Source organism: Nothoprocta perdicaria, unplaced genomic scaffold (genome assembly GCF_003342845.1).
Source record: "Nothoprocta perdicaria isolate Ctin4 unplaced genomic scaffold, notPer1 scaffold_28, whole genome shotgun sequence".
In the NCBI taxonomy this organism is placed as follows: Eukaryota; Metazoa; Chordata; class Aves; order Tinamiformes; family Tinamidae; genus Nothoprocta; species Nothoprocta perdicaria.
Window position 1 is genome coordinate 5691071 of NW_020455510.1, and position 16670 is coordinate 5707740.

Below are 16670 nucleotides of genomic sequence, written 5' to 3' on the forward strand. Positions count from 1 at the left end.
GAGCCAGGGTAGGGACCGCGCTGCGGTAACGAGGCTGCCCGGGGGCTGCTGAGCCAGAGCCCCAAGCCCGGGCGCTTTGCGCTGCTCAGTCCGTGAGAAATGAGAGAGGTTCCCGGAGGTCCTAAACACCCCAAATCGCTTATGCTTTTTAAGGCCTAAACTGCTGTTTTTCCTCTGCTTCCCCCAGGTGGAAATAAGGCCTTTATTTCTGGTCTTCCCTGCCCAAAGGGAGCTGGCTTGGGTTGTGGCTGTGGATTGTCATGTAAACTAATGCTTTTTAGGGCCTGCAGAGTTGATAGCGATTCAGGAAAAAGAAACAGTCTGTTGTGTGCACGTGTTGTATTAATACAGAAACATAAAATAGAGTAGAAGTGAAACTAATGGATAATCGGGCAGAAAAATGAGCAGTTTCCTCATTTGCAGTGGTCTTTGATACTCAGTAAGATTTGTGGGATATATATATATTTGCTTTAACAAAGGTTTCTGTTCCTTTTCTTTGTAGTACTATTAGAAAAACTCTAATTAACATAGAAATTATATTCAGGGTGGCTACATGTTGGTATCAAAGAAAGGAATGGTAAAACAGCTAAAGAAACAAAAGCCATAGGGCTGATATCCATAGCTAAGAGCAAGCCTCATATTCCCTGTCACTTTCTAGGAGCAAAAATTTAGGGGAATCAGGATTTCCTGTTTTGAATTCTTTCCCATTTGCATGTAATTAACTTTTCCCCCCTTTTCTTTTTCTCTCTCTTCCCCTTCCTTAAGCTCTTCCCAGGAGGCAGCTTCCCATGGAGGCAGGAGATGGTGCTATTTACACTCCCGTTCTGCCTCCCGAGGAGCAGCAGGTGCTCGATCGCCTCGACTTCATCCTGAGCAACTTTGCGGAGCTGCGGCAGGAGGTGCAGGAGCTACGAAGCACCTTGCAGTGCTTAGCTGCCGAGATCGTTGCTGAAATCAAGTTAGTTTTTCAGTATTTCAGTATTTTTCTATCTATTGGTCTGTTCTTACACACGAAAAACTTACAGATGCACAGAAATACAACTGGCATTGGTTAAAAGTATGTTGAGTCTGGAGGTAAAAGTAGAATACTGTTTCTGTGGTTTTATATTGCTGCCAACTGTAGGCAACTTTTGATAGGTCTAAAAGGTCCTGTGTGGTGTGAGATCTTTTGGGATCCCTTTATTGAGGAAATCCTAGGAATGCACACAATGTGATTGTTCCTTTGAGCATGGATTGCTGCAATCAGGCTGGTTTTAACTGTGGTATGCAAAGTTTGCTCCCTCATAATACGATCTCTGTATAAGGAAGAGCAACCGACCTATGAATTGGACAGAATGTAGTGGAGAGGGCATACGGAAGGGCAATAGCAACCATTTCATTACCAAATATGTGCTTTCTTTTCATTTTCTTATTTCCTATAAAGGTCCCATCTAGAAGAAACGCAGAAAGTAACTCGCCGAAGGCGGTTCCCATTTCCCAGAGAAAGAAGTGATTCCACAGGCTCCAGTTCCATTTATTTCACAGCCAGCTCGGGAGCAGCCAATACAGATGATGGTGAAAGTGAAGGAGGGTAAGCAGAACGCTGGGTAAGAAGTTGTTTTTATGGGGTTTATGCTCATACTTACGTATGAGCAATCTATAACAGAGGAGGTTTCACCTGCCTTTCTTGTATTGTTCTGTCCTCTATTGTGTTTCGTAAGGAAAACTTTCCCTCCGAGCCCCTTGTGACTGTTTAAACAAGGGAAGCTGGAGCCTTCCAGTGGCATTTCGCTGGCAGTCTGGGTGGCACGTGGCAGTTTAAAGAGAGAAATAACTGATACCCCTGGGAGCAAGGCAGGCAGAATCCTCTGCTGTACCATTCTGCTCAACAGTAGCCAGATGCCCAGTCAGCTCGTGCGAACTGCCCCCCTGTAAAAGGGCTTAGCAAGCACAGGACAAAGCAGTTACTGTATCTGGCTCCCAGAACAAAGGGCACAGTCTTTGTCCCTGCCACAAAGACACGTCACTTTTTTTTTTTTTTTTAGTATCTCCAATAACTGGAATAGGAGCACAGAGGAGTTCGGTCCCATCTAGGTTATCTGGCTGCTTTGTTTTGTTTGGAGTGCATAGGGTTTCAGAGTGGTTGTATGGAAGGAGATGAAGAAAGTGAATGATTCGTGATGGGGAAATATGCAAGATTTCCAGAATAACAAGGTGCAAGGTGAAGGAGTATTTTAAGACTGTAATCTATATTTGATTCTGAAGACAAATGCCTTGACTTATAAGGGGTGCCAGCAGATATTTTGTGAAGCCTACCAAAAAAGGATGGTGTTTTTCAACAGATACCAGACCCAAGTATAATAAAATTAACTATTTTCTAATAATTAGAAGTCCTTGTAGAGGCTAACAAGCTGCTTGATTTTTACCCAGCCTATCTTCCCCAGGCCTTTATGAACTGTGGAGCAGGAATATATTTTATTGCAAAACCTTGGTACTTTTTTGTGAAGCTGGTGATAGTTGGTGGAGTTCTCACATTTTATTTAACACCTGTAGATAGTTTTCTGATGTAGAGAATTAGTGAATAAGCAGCTGTCATCTGATTTCAAAAATATGTTTGAGTAGTAATTGTTTGGCCCAGGTGTTCATCCTGCACAAAAAGGTGTAAAATTAGTGGATTCAGGAACCAATGCCTATAGCATGCAATGTTGCCCTTTAGAGATTAAATACTAAATATTTTTTATTAGAAAATCTGGGTAGGAAATGTGCTTTTTGGGGAAGACTCCTTAATTTTCTCAGGGGCACCTGGGAGGAAGAATAAAGGATATCTCAGTAGATAAACTTCAACAATGTATTCATTTCTGGTAATTGCCTCATATTAATTAATTACAAGCTTTCAGGAGCCAAAGGTCCCAAACTGTTTTATGGATATTGATTTCTCTGTATCGTTGTTCTCTAATGTTTCTCTGGCATTGCATGGTTCTTCTGGCCTATTTTGTCTCCTCTTCAGATGTAGTTTTGAGTTCCAGATAGGATGTTTCCATTCAGGATGTGTACTAGACAAGGCCTTAACATACTAAAACGTTTAAGAACTTTTCATCATCACGTACTTGAGGGAAATTTGCGGGTAACGTCCACATCCCATAATCTTTCTGGCAAATTTTTGTTTGTAGTGTTATGAGAATTGATCATACTTAATTTGAACTGCAGAGAGAATTTGAAGAGATGATGTTTTAAGTACAGAAAACAAAGTAGCCAAGTGAAGCAGTGCTGGGGTCATCTAGCTCAATGTGTTTGTTAGCTATTGAAGGCAGTGCTGCTTAAGCAGGTATGTGTTAAACTACAAAGGAGGGCTAGAGCTTGTGGTGAGAGGGGGTATTCATTTACCCTCTGGTAGAGAGGGTAAATGCTTGATTATAACTAATGATTCTTGGAAAACTGAAGCTCTGTGAGGCCAAATGTGTCTCGTTATCTTTGTGAGGCCAAACTGCTGTAACTGCTTTCTCTAGATATGGACTTTGGTCACATATCTTTGTTTCCAGATGAAGCTGGTTTCGCATACAGAGCACTAGAATTTCCTAGGGAGAACAGTGAGAAATTCAGACAGTAGATGAGATGATCTGGCAACTTCCTCAAGCTGCCTGAAGGGAATACAGCACCTAATGCCTTCCCTGTCCCCCCTGGTTGCAACGAGTTCAAATAGCAACACGGAGCTTTTGAAGTTTAGCACAGAGCTTGGGCATAGTTTACTGAGATAGCAGCTGTACAGAGCATCTAGAATTAAATGTTTGTTTATTTTAACCATTTTCAGAAAATTTGATCTAAGCCTGGTTCTCTTTCACTTGACTAATTTAGCAGCTAGTCATTGCCTGGGTTTTTGTGCACTTGTGATGTCTCGGTGTGGCTCATCTGCTTGAAATGCTTTTGATGACTCTCCTGCTGTTTTTGCACATTTTCACACGTCAGTGTGAACGAGCTCTTTGATATTTGGAGCGCAGGCAGTGTGTTATAGGTACTAGAAAATCTCCAGGATATGATTAAAACACTCAAATTACATCTACATGGGTGAGTGAATGTGTTGGATCAAGCGTTGACATTCTCTTCTTCAATCTCCACCTTGGTATGGCCCAGGTCTGTTTGGAATATGCTTAATTCCTAAAAATAAAAGGCCTAAGAGAACTGCTTGCTGCCTATGACAGTTTTATAACTACTCAGTGTAATTTTGTTTCACTTTTGTTTCTGAAAGGTACACAACAGCCAATGCTGAGTCTGATTATGACCGGGAGTCAGAGCAAGAGAGCGAGGAAGGGGAAGATGAAGTGAGCTGTGAAACAGTGAGGACTGCACGAAGGGATTCTCTAGAGCTGGTCAACGAGGATGATGTTCATTTAATCCCAGACTCTTCAGTGGAGGAAGGCATGGGGCAGCTCCTGCAGCAGGCTGACCAGCTGCATAACGGAGATGAGCAGGAAAAGAGAGAAGGATTCCAGCTGCTCCTTAATAACAAACTGGTGGTAAAGGTTGACTTTCTATATGTCCAGCAATGACTTATGCTTTTAACTAAATGGTTGGGAGAGAGGAAACCATGTTTAGGGATTTAGATTTTGCACAGTTGGGCCTGCTTCCAGCCACTCTGTCAGCAGAATCACTAATCACCCTTTCAGCAGAAATACAGGGAATGAATTAATAGATTATTTGATCAGATTCCAATTCTAAGGCAAATTCCTCTTTCTCCCAATGAGGAAAGAATGGGAGGCCTGTCATCCTCTGCGATTCATTGCAGTTTCATTGCAAAACAAGCCAGTGAGACCGTTAGGTGTTTGGGCTTTATGTTTTCAATCTGTTAAAGCTTTTTGCAGGTTTGGTGCCGTTTGTGGGTTTCAGAACATGTCTGTGTGACTCCTGTTGTGTACATCCACACTTGTTTTTTTTCCTCGTGTCCTCTGTTCATGGCAGAATGGGTTTCCCACAGAGCTGATAGATGCCATTTGTGCTTTTACTGCAGTACGCAGACCAGAAAGATTTTCTGTGGCGCCTGGCCCGAGCGTATAGTGATATGTGTGAAATCACAGAAGATGCAGAGGAGAAGAAATCGTATGCATCTGATGGTAAGGAAATGAGTCTGCAGGGCTGGCCATGTCTCAAGCTGGCTTTACTCTTCGGCTTAATAACTCTGCATTGTAAACAATGTTGTATATTTTCCGGTTTCCTTAAGGAAGTGAGTAACAGCAGTGCTATGGTATATGTTTGAAATTTTGCTTTCTAAAACACAGAAAAGGTAGGTAAACCCAGGCAGGGCTAACTTAAGCTGTGTAAATCTGTTTTCTCAAACCACACAATACAGGCGTGATGAGAAGTCTTTGCTGTAATGCATTTAACTTTTTTGTGTTGCCATGATATTCAAGTGTAAAAACAAACAAAAACCCTAAATTTTTAAACGTCTCTTTACTTACCAAAATCTGTTCAGTTTCATTTTGTGATTCCTCTTCACCATTTCAAATATGTTTTAGAACACTGCAAGTGGTACAAAACTTAAATGAAGTTTTTTGTTTTTTAGTATATTTAATATACCACAATAGTCTCTGTTGTGTGTTTTGTTTTGTTTTTCCCCAGTAGTCTAAATTGTTCTTTTCTGGAAACCACTACAGCTATTTAAAACACTTAAAGCTCTTCTTTCAAACATGGCAAAACCCCATTATGTGCTTAAATTTGCATGATCTCTTTGAGCACTCTTAGGTGCTCCATATAATTGCAATAACGTGCAACTGTTCACAGGGCATTTTCAAGCCAAAGTATTCCAGAATTAAGGAATGTGTACAGTTTTATGCCATTTATTATCGTACTCTGACTGGAGAAAGGAGCTAGGAGAAATGGCGACTGAATTTCTTACCTCTGAATTTCTCTGCAGGGAAGCAAGAAATAGAAGCTGCCTTACAGAAATGGGATCAAAGTGCTGAGTACCACCAGTGGTATGTAACTCTTAGTTCTCATCCTTAAGTAACATTGGAAAAGGAATATGTGTGAGCTAAGCTGCATTAAAAAACACAAAATGTCACTTTCCTCTTCTAGGGAGTATCCTACACTAATGCTGTTTTCCTTAGCCAGCCATTATTAACAGCCTTGGTTAATTGGCCTAAGTAATAGCCTGACAGGCAGTAGTCAGTTACAGAGAGAGACTTGGATTTGCTAAATTGTGGCCATTTTATTGTGAACTTCTCAGAGAGAGCGGTTGTCCAGAAGACTTCTTGAACAGAAGGTAACACTAAAGCTAATAAATTTCTGTGGATACTGAGGGTAGGTGGTGTCAGGGTTTTTTTGACAGTCTGCACTTAGCTCATGCTGGTTACAGTGAAACATCAGCTGCCAGATGAGTCCAGAAAAGTTAGCTATTGACAAAATGGGTTTGAGGTAAATAAGTACAGTAAGGTCTATTTGGTTTACAGCAGCCAAAGTTTGGGAATGAAACTACATATTCTTCCTTTTTGACATTTCAAAGGCTTGTACAATTAAAAGGGTCTCTTAGGGAAGAAGTGTGCAGGGATGCACCAGCCCCCTTGGGATGGAGAGATGTTGGACAATCCCTCCTTCCTTGTGAGGACAAGATGCCTCTTGATTTAAGAGACTTGTGTAACTGTGATATCTGCCACTGAACGCTGGAATTCGTAAACAGAAACTCATAATCTGATGCTGAAAGATAAAGATGAATTTATGTGTTTATTCTGCAACTTTCTAATAGATGGCTATGATTTTTCCTTACATAAATATTGCCTAAACTCTCACTGGTGTCAAAACTATGCAAAGAGTTACAGTTTTGGAATTAAGTAGCAGAAAATGCTAACTGAACATTGAACTCAAATAATAGTTTGTTCTGGAGTTACACGTTTGATATTTTTAAATCAACAAAAGTGGTTATTTTTAAATTAATCTGCCAAACTTTAATCTGCCAAAACTAAGCTTAAGAGTTGTTTTTAGTCTTTTGGTTCAGTTCAGCACACATAGCAGTTATTGTAACTAATTGCATTTTTTTACTGAAGATTTTTTTAGGAAGAGTCAAGTGAATGTAAAACAGCTGTTAATGGGGAAGCAGTAAAACTGCTAAACAGGCAAAATAAGAACAAGTTTTTTCCTCTCCCTTTAGTCTTGTTTTCTTTTCATCAAGTGCACAAAGACAAGCAGAAACTGCTGCTTTCATGGTGCTCACATGTCTTAAGCCTTTTCTGCTATGGCAGCAGTGGCAGTGTATGGCTTTTTCTGTGCAAAATCGTGGGATTCTTTTCCAGCATGATACTCAATCAAGTGATCTGTGATTTAAATATATAAAAAAGTACTGTGGTTGCATAACTGCTGCATTTGGTTAGGATTTTGGTATGCATATAGGCAAGAGAAGGGCAGGAACCTTGGTATCCTCAGTAGCCCTTATGAACAGGCTTTTGTTGGAACTTGTGTGTGAGCAGTTGAACAGATTGTCTTTGCACAAAAATACAGTGCAGTGTAGATTCTGCAGACAAAACAGGGGCAGGCAGTAGGCTCTTCTGGCCTTTGGTTAGTTGCTTGGTAAGCACTGTTGATCAGCAGTTACATGCTCATCTGTAAAACAATAAAAGAAGAGGAATTTGGGGAGATTTTTTAATTTCAGAAAAACCCTAGGATGTTAAATGCCTTTACTGAAGGAGACCTATGCTCTTCTGAGATGAACAGTTGTACCTGGAGGATCTGTTTGGACTGCTGACTTGGGAATAAATGCATTTATGGCCTTAAAAAGGCTCTGTGTTTTGGTTGTTAGTCATGAATAGCAGTTGTCATTTTAACTCTTGATATAAAGCAAGAGTCCTGGGGCAGGCAGTGGGCCTAATGTCTTGAACAGATGCTTTAGCTTCTTGAAGGAATGCATTTTAGTCACCCCATTGACTCTTCAGAAAGTTTGAAGCTGCTTTAGTACTTGGGCTTTACAGAGCAGAATTCCACTTCAAAGGGAAATATTGATGGATGAATTTTATAAACCAGAGCTTTATTGTGTATGCAACTAGCTGACACAAGAGTTTTTTGAGGAGCTCTGGCTTCTGAGGCTTGTCTGAAATGTGAGTAGGTTCAGATTATTTGGGTGAACTCTTGGGTACCGCGCTATGTGTTATTAAAGCTGATACTCTTTTATTTCTTTCTTTTGAATTTTGTGTAAGGACCTCAGCATGGTTCCATTAAATCCATGGGCTTTTTGAATGATATCTTGGCTGTGTTGGCAGTTATGTGATGTTTAACCATTTGTCTCCAAGAGCAAATCTTGAGCCTTTAAAGCTGAGCCCGATGCTTCTGTTGCAACCTGGGTCCCCCTCTTTTGGGACCAGTTTTGTTGAAAGAGTGCACGAGCTCTCATCCCCATGAACCTCCCCCTGCTCTGAACAGATGCAAAGTTCCTGTCTTTGCACACATCTGCCTCTTTTCATTCCAAAGAGCAGCTGCAGAAAGGAAATAGCAGAGCTGCATGTGGGAGACATGGGATTTAGTGGAAAGGAATACATAGCTACCTTTATCAGTAATAGAAATAATTTTCTATCATAAATAAAATGGGAAATGGTTCCTTTTTCAGCTCTGGGTTGTGGACTGGTCACAGACTTTTCTGATTACAGTCTGTTCTTACACTGGTTAATTTTTCCCCTGAAGAAAAAGAATATGATGTTACACAGTATGTGAAATAGAGATACACAGTGTTTGAAGGCTCGGAGCTGTTGGCTCATACATAGTTTCAAAATATATTATAGGGTCTCTTGATTCTGGGATTGGTGCCGTTGATCAGAATTCTGATTAGTTCCCCATACTGTCTGTAACCCTACCTAGGAGCAATGTTAAGAGTAATAGAAATTAGGTGAGCAATAGCCAGAGAAAAATGATTCTATTACAATGTTCGTTTTAGGAGAGAGAGCCAGAATTGAATGCAGAACACAAGTTGCGAGCATTATGGATTTATATACTATCCTTGTGGTGATTCTTTCTTGTGTGCAGTATTTTGTGGCTAGACTGGTTGAAGGCTTTGGCAGCTTGATAGTTAAGTGGTTTCTCCAGATTGATATGGAAAGCAAAGGGCCTGAGACTCAGTCTGGACTGACCTTAAAATCTTCAAGCCAAATGTCCTGTTCAAATGGGTGTCAGCAAGAGTGCAGCCTTGAAAATGTAGGGTTTATTTTTTTCAAAGCTGCATGTATGGAGCCCTGGGATTTAAGAAAGAAAAACAGATAGTCTCTCATCAGTATTCTTTCCGACAGAGTTCATTTTCTAATAAACGGGGAAATCCGCGTTGAGCTGAAGTTCCAATGGGGTCTTGTGGTTTGATCGAGGTCTGCAACTTAGTGAATAATTCTGGTTACTAATTAATCCAGCAAATAGCATAATACAAGGTTCTGGTAATCTGCTTAGATACCCGATTGTTGTTTTGGAGGGTATGTAATGTTTACAGAAGAAGAAAGTCCCCTTTGCTAACTCATTATTTCTCATCCATCCTGTTATGGTTTGTTAAATCTTTCTGCAACTCGATAGTGCCTCTCGTGAAATTCATCCCAAGGCATTTTGCAAAAACGAATGGGAATGAATACCTCAAGCACTGAAGAGCAAGCCAGGCTAAACAAGCAGGGGAGATGAAAGCAGACACTATGTTGGCATAACAGAGAGGGAGGGAAGTCGGGATCCAAAGATCTCACCAGCCAGAAAGACCTGCAGGGTCTTGACCAAGGGCCAGACCAGCCCTTCTGGACTGCGAGGCGCCCTTCGAAGAAGAGAGTTTGTGCCAAGGGCTGAAACCAAGCAGATATGTCTGGAGCTGGGGCTTTTTATCTTGGGACTGCTGTGAACAAAGCTGCTGAGGAATCTCATACTGATTTTTAATTTTACATCGTGGAAATATCATAGGGATGATAGCTGATGGTTTTACTAGGCACTCTCCTTCCCTTGCGGTCTCTTATTGGTAAAATCTAAATGAGTTTGACTTGGAGCACTGAAAAAAGCCCTATTGTTTTGTTTCCCAAGTTTGGTGGCAGTTTTGGGCTGCGGGATATAGGTAGGTTTTACTGTTTTTTTTTTTCCCTCAAAGTAGCCATTCAGTGTGCTGTAGATATGGTGTTGTTAGTGAATGACTGTCATCTACCTTGTAGTTAAGTAGAGCTTTCAGTAGCTAGGGCTTTCGTAGTTGTAGGCTTTGGTTTTCACACAGTTTCATTGTTTAAAAACAGAAAAATCAGAGTGTAGAAGTATGCTATATAGAAAAGTATTCTATATAGAAAAAAGGCTTTCCAGTGACTAATGCTTCCCAACTTTCATGCCTGGTCAAACCACTGCTCTTTGACTTGCTGCTTTCCTTTCAGCTAATACTTTTCCTGTGTGTGTCCCTTTCCTGTAAAGCTCCATGATGTTCCCTGCTTTCCCCAGTAAACTGTGGAACTTAGAGGCACTTCAGAAGGGAGATAGTTACAGAATGTAAAATGTGTCTTTTTTTGCAGCTGCTAACAGGAGTTGAAATGTCTTAAAAATGTCTTGTGTGTAGGTATGCTGTGCTCTGTGGGCAGTTAGCGGAACACGAGAGCATTCAGAAGCGCATTCAAGTTGGCTATGTTTTTAAGGTGAGTAAAAATAGGGGAAGTTGTCCTTGTGTGAGTTTTGGACAGCGTTTTTCCCATTTCAGTGAGCTAGGAAATAGGTTTAAGCTCTTACAGGAGTGATAGGTGTCAAAAAGAGAGAAGGTTTGGGGGTGATGTGAAGGTAATGGGGAAGGCGATTCCATTAATGCAGTTGATCGGTGTGATGAAGGGGAGTGGGTCTGGCCATGTGCTTGTGCACACAGTCTCAGAAAGAGAGGAGGAATAAAGGCTTTTGCCATTAAAATAAACACGTACTATGGGAAAACCGTGAACTTGAAACATGGAATCACCATGGGGTAAATAAGTGATACACCAGCTTATCCTCAACAGTTAGATGCGAGCGTGTTTGTACCCTTTAGGAAGTGCAAATCATTCACAGTGCTTAGCTGCCTTCAAGTCTTTTATTTACCTTTTATCTGCAACAAGGGTGTTGTAGGTTGGGAGGAGCCACCTGCATCAATTACAGGCCGTGGATAATTATAACCTGGTTAGCTATTCACAGAACTAATAATTTGGTTTCAGTCGAAGATCTGAAAAGTTAGTAGAGCAGCTTTTTTTCATGTAGTAATTTTGAGGCTGATGATGCTGCCTTTCTGTGATCACTGAAGCTCTTCTAAGAAATTTCTAATCTCTTTATAGCTGTAACATTATTGCTGGCAATTAAATTGTGAACTTTCTCCTTCCTTTCCTCCTTCCACATGAGTTTATCTGTTCCTGTGGGTGTTTGTGTGTAACAAGTCCCTAATATGTGTGGCTGGTGGTTTTCCATAGGAACACATTGATAAAGCGATTTCCCTGAAACCTGATGATCCGAAGTCTTACTACCTTTTGGGCAGGTGGTGTTACCAGGTAAAATGGTTGATTACTACTTTCTTACTGTTTCCTTCTTTGGAATTTGATGAAATTTGGTGAAAGGTGTATTTGATCCACCACCGTAAGCTTTGAGTATGATCTGTGCAGTTGCTGAATTGCAATACAGTATCAAAAACGCAGGTGGAATTGTAGGGAAATGTCTTGAGGGATCTTTGGGGGCATGTTCTTGTGCTGGATTTAATGTGGGAGACAGGACAGCTCTGTGTGGGGATTTCCTGTGATAGGTGAGAACTGCCAGGAACTTGTTTGATTGCAGTCAGGTGGTTTGGGTTTGAGACCATCCACACTGTAAACCTGTGGCAATATCTATTTGAAAAGACAAGCACATCAGATTTAGTTCAGTAGCTGCCCTTGTATACTCAGCGAGGGCTGCTGGCACTATCCTGAGCTTTGGCTTTCTCCCAGGTGCTTGAGGAAGCTCCATAAAACTGGATAGTTCACTGCCTTTGTATCCTTTTGCCTATGCTCTTTGTACGTGGAAGGTATGATAGTTTCATCTTTTTTTTTGCAGGTTTCTCATCTGGGATGGCTTGAAAAAAAGACTGCTGCTGCTTTGTTTGAAGCCCCTCCTACAGCCACTGTACAAGATGCACTGGAAAACTTTTTAAGGGTACTGAAATCTGATAAGCAAAGGAATCATTCACCTGACAAATAGGATGATAAATGTGGCATCTGAATACCTGTCTTCTGTGTAAAAGCAGTAGTCTGCAAATGTCCCATGACAGAGCTGCATTGATGATCGCGGGAAGAAAATATGGTACAAGCAAAAATTGTGGAGATACTGTTTTAGAGTAGGCTGACAGAAAATCAAAAGCATTCTGGAGACTTCAGAACTAGATCCACACCATTCAGAGAATTTTGTCTTTCCATTTAAAAAGTGCACAAAGGATACAGTGCTTAATATTAAATCCTTAAGGTCTAGATCCCTTCATGGTCTGTAAGAGAAGTTTGAACTCATCCATGGCAAAACTGCCATAGATATTCCAAATATTCTCCCGCTTTTTATTTCTCTGAGTATTTTGTAAGATGAATATCCTGTTAGGTCCAGTTTCTCAGCTGGCACTTTTGAACCTCACTTGTTTAAGCCTTCAGGGCCACGTTGTTTATGTACTTCTGCACAATATTTCCTAAGATATAGGAATCCTATTCCTGTCCTCTCTTTCTTTGTCCTTGTTGATGCAAATATATTTAAGACATGCCCCAAGTCACACTTGTGAGCATGTAGCCCTTGCTTGGGGCTAGGGTCTGCACAATATGAATGAGTTAAGCAGATGGTCTAGGCTTAGCTTATGAGAACTACTCTTGAGTGCCTCTAATGAAGTGTTACAGAAATAAATTACCCTAGCAGGGACACTGTCTGTCTTGTGTTCTCACTGCTCAGGAATCTCGGTAGAGGGTGTTTTAAATTGAATGCAGGTCAAGCTCAAGGGTAGATAATAATAACATAGTGGAAAAATGATGAGGATGAAGAGTGATGACTACAACTTAGATGCAGAGCAAGCAGAAGAGCATTAATGATTAGAAATTGGTAATAAACAAGTGGGAAGTGAAAAACAGAAAATTGGGGAAAGATTTCCTGAGCTTTGGCACCAATGTGTTGAGGAGAAGGCAAAATGGATGAGATTGCTGCGACAGTGCTGTACACGCAGGTGCTGGAGGAGGTAGTGAAGGCTCCCCAGACTTGGCATCCCAGGGAATCACAGGCACATTATGAGAACATGAGGGCTTTACTAACCAAGTCAGCCTCACCTGCATAAAATTCCTAAACTGATTTGTATACTTAAATTGGAGTTTCCTGGGATTTTTGTTGATTTTTTTTTTTTTTTTTCTCCTTAGGGAGATGCAATATTTAATGATTAAATGTCTGCTTTTCTGTGCCCTGTCCTATTGTCCTCTCTGTTCTTTGTAGGTTGAGGAGTTGAGTCCAGGATTTTCTAAGGCAGGAAGAGTGTACATTGCCAAGGTAACCACTCACCCTCTCACTAGACTTGCTGCTTATTTAATTCAGTCGTGTGCTTCTAGGATAAGAAATAATGGTATTAAAATTTTATGTGCAAAACATTTTATCTGTGCAGTGATTCTCATCTCTATCTTAAATTACTCCATGCAAAAGCAGCATTTATAAGTTAAAAATGTATATATATTTTAAAGTATATATTTAAAGGGTAAATCGTCTCGTGCAGATATATTAGAAATCACTTCTCAGTAGGATTTTGCCTTTAATCCTGTGGAACATCGTTGTTGTTTTTAACAGATGAAATACTATATAAAGTGGCTACAGTGACTTCTAAGCAACAGGTTAGAACGCCAACATCTTCCATTTCTAAAGTGATATAAGGAATAATGAGGAATTATGACCATATAAGTGGAAATAGGAATAGACCAGGGAAAATAGTGGAACAAGAGGGAAAAGAGGGAAAATGTCCCACCAAAAAAGCAACCTCCTCACCCCCAAGGAAAACAAAACCAAAGGAAAGGAAATCTAGTATTCCATGGCGTGATAGTGTTTATAATGCTTTGTGAATGAGAGATACTGCAGGAAATACCAGAAACCTGAAAGTGCGTAGAATGAATGCTTAAAAGGTGGAAGTAGCCCTTTTTATCAGTTGCTAGACGTTTTCTATAACGTGTGGTAGCTTTTTCCTGCTTCTTGTCTCTTGTTTAACCCCTGTTTTTTTCTTCACAGTGTTACAGGGACCTGGGGAATAACTCCGCAGCTCTCCTCTGGATGAATCGTGCTTCAGAGCTGCCAGTCAACACAAAGGAGGTAGCAGTCACTGCTGTTTGTTTTGCTCACGCTGGAAGATGTTGTGGTTCTTGAGCTGGGTGGTTTATCTGAGGTTAACACAATCTGGAGGTTAACAATCTGAGGTTAACAATCTGAACATGTAGAAAAACTGACCTCAGTCAAACCAAGTAGCATCTTACCAGGGCCTAGAAGTCTGGCATAACACCATGCAAATACTCTGCTGCTTCTAGGGACAGGCTCTAGACACATTTGAATGCCCTGCACAAATCCAGCAGGTCTAATTAGCTGCAACTCACAAATGGGAGTTTCTGCAAACCCCCTGAGTGCCTGCAGCACGCTGCCCAGTGTGCTGGCCTAGGGCAAGGCCTCTTGTATGCAGCAGCTTAATTGAAATGGGTGCATTTAAGCTACGTGGTGTCTAAGGGCCGTGTTACTTGTTCTAATTACCTGTGTGGCTTTAGAGGAGCAAACTAGATGTAACTGTGTGGGTGCCAAGTCAGCTGCTCAGATCCTCTAGACTGGGACTGATGGGATGTTTCTGCTGAGTGCTGCCCACCGTCTGTGGGATTTGGGGTTGTTTTTCTTTTACCTAGGCCACTCCAGCTCAACTTCTGCAAGGTTATGGAGAGTGAGTAGAGTGTATTATGTCTTAGAAATGGCTGTGTGAGAGTATTTCCCAACCGGGGGTGCTTTTTGTGCTTTGTATTTCCTATTAAGCAAAAATCGTAGAGAAGGTGCCATCAAATTCCTGCCAGTTAGAAACTGGTTAAAGCCACAGCAGCTGCTGGCTTTAATCAGATGCTCTTTGCAATATCACGGAAAATGCAAGTGAGGCAAAGAAGTTCCCCAGAATTTACTTCTGCATCTTTAATCCAACAGAATAAACATTTAGGATGTTGGGCTGCATTATAAACACACACAGCATTTTCATGGGACTCTTTTACTAAAGCCACAGCTACGCTTTGCATGGCTACACCACAAGTGTTGTACTGAGCTTTAAACCCCAAGCATGCAAGTCTTGGCCAGCCATCTGACAACATGCTGACTTCTCTGTGCCACCACCTGCAGGGTGCTGCCCAGAACTACGGGATTTACCTGGCTGCTACCTGCTGCCAGATGTAGGGAAGCCAAGGTGTCAAGCAGAGTTCCAGTCTTCCTGACTTTCCAAGGAAATACTCTAGCTCTTCCAGATGAGGAGCTTCCTCGTCACAGACTGATTGGAACAGGACAGTTTTCTTGAAAATAGCAAGAAAAAACCTGTATCGGAGGGGCAAGAATTTAATCAGAGAAGTCTTGAGGTTTTTAGGAAGACAGGAGAAAACAAGGGGCAGAAGAGCCCTCAATTCTGGCTTTTCATCTGGAATTAAAAGAAAATAGGAGTCTAGTAAGGAAGACAATGGCTTGAATGGCTTAAGTGTTTTGCAAACTTGAGTTCTCCTCATCTCAAAGAATCAGTCTCATAACTTGTATCAGAAAAGCAAGAAAGGAGGAAATTCATAAGAAACTCCATGAGAGTGCAAAGGATAGAGTTTTGCTATTGAAAATCCCTTAAATACTTGGGAAAACTTAAATAGACATCAAAGACTGTCATGTGCAGAATGTGCAGAAAAAGAACCATTTAGGAGAGATGCAGGAGTGGAAGATGTGTTGTAAACTTCTTAGGGGGTTGGAGGAGAAAAGGGGTAATTGAGGTATCTTCATATTTATCAGTTCTTTTATTGCATTTCCAGGATGCAGAAAGCAAGAAGGAACTTGAGGAGATGCAGTTAAGCTGGGAAGAATAATGTGTAAGCTGGGAAGAACAAGTGCTCATTCCCTTTGATGCTACCTAGCCCCATTAAAGGGATTTGATGATCCTGACAAAGTTGATTGCGATTCGTGGATAAACTGCAAGAGTTCACAAGCAAAATGCACAGCAGTCTCCTCAGCAGTTCCAGGAAAAGATCTTGCTGGGATTTAATCGGATAAATTGCCTGTCTGTTTCCCTCCTTACAGCACTGGATATGTTTGGTTTACAAATGGGATCAGCTAATTATGTTTGTTAGCTTCTGGTTATCTGCTCCATGATTCTCATTTCACATTCTTTTAGTGTAAACTTCCAAAGAATATATTGCACAAATTCTACACATTTAACAAACTATCAGAAGGCTGCTATTTGGGAAATGCAGTCGTCAGTTTATAGGAAATGCTGAACTTCAGGTTAACTGATTCCAATAGGAGTCTTCCCCCAAGGTCTTTTTTTTTTTTTTTTGATTCACTATTTTGACTTTTCCTGAAAATAATGTATTAAATCAATGTAACCAGCTAAAGTAACTGCTTATATGTCATTTGCATGGTTATTTCGGTGAGCTGAAGTTCAGTGCCACTGTGATCAGTGGTCTGTTTCTTTAACCTCAGTCTTATGTGCTGAAGGCAGTGGGATCCTCCTACTCTTCTCAGCATATGGACTC

The 16670-nt window shown here is 41.0% G+C and overlaps 1 protein-coding gene across 1 annotated transcript in view; it reads left to right on the forward strand.

Moving 5' to 3' along the window:
• The window catches only part of RMDN3 (regulator of microtubule dynamics 3), an 18262-nt gene extending 1797 nt beyond the window's left edge, over window positions 1-16465 (forward strand). The window contains exons 2-12 of the mRNA XM_026041105.1: window positions 766-958; window positions 1424-1570; window positions 4223-4490; window positions 4982-5084; window positions 5885-5945; window positions 10505-10580; window positions 11370-11447; window positions 11983-12081; window positions 13381-13434; window positions 14158-14238; window positions 15951-16465. Coding sequence (XP_025896890.1) covers window positions 766-958; window positions 1424-1570; window positions 4223-4490; window positions 4982-5084; window positions 5885-5945; window positions 10505-10580; window positions 11370-11447; window positions 11983-12081; window positions 13381-13434; window positions 14158-14238; window positions 15951-16004 — 1214 coding nt within the window. The 3' untranslated portion in view covers window positions 16005-16465. The remainder of the gene's footprint in view (window positions 1-765; window positions 959-1423; window positions 1571-4222; window positions 4491-4981; window positions 5085-5884; window positions 5946-10504; window positions 10581-11369; window positions 11448-11982; window positions 12082-13380; window positions 13435-14157; window positions 14239-15950) is intronic.
• Window positions 16466-16670: the final 205 nt, after the last annotated feature.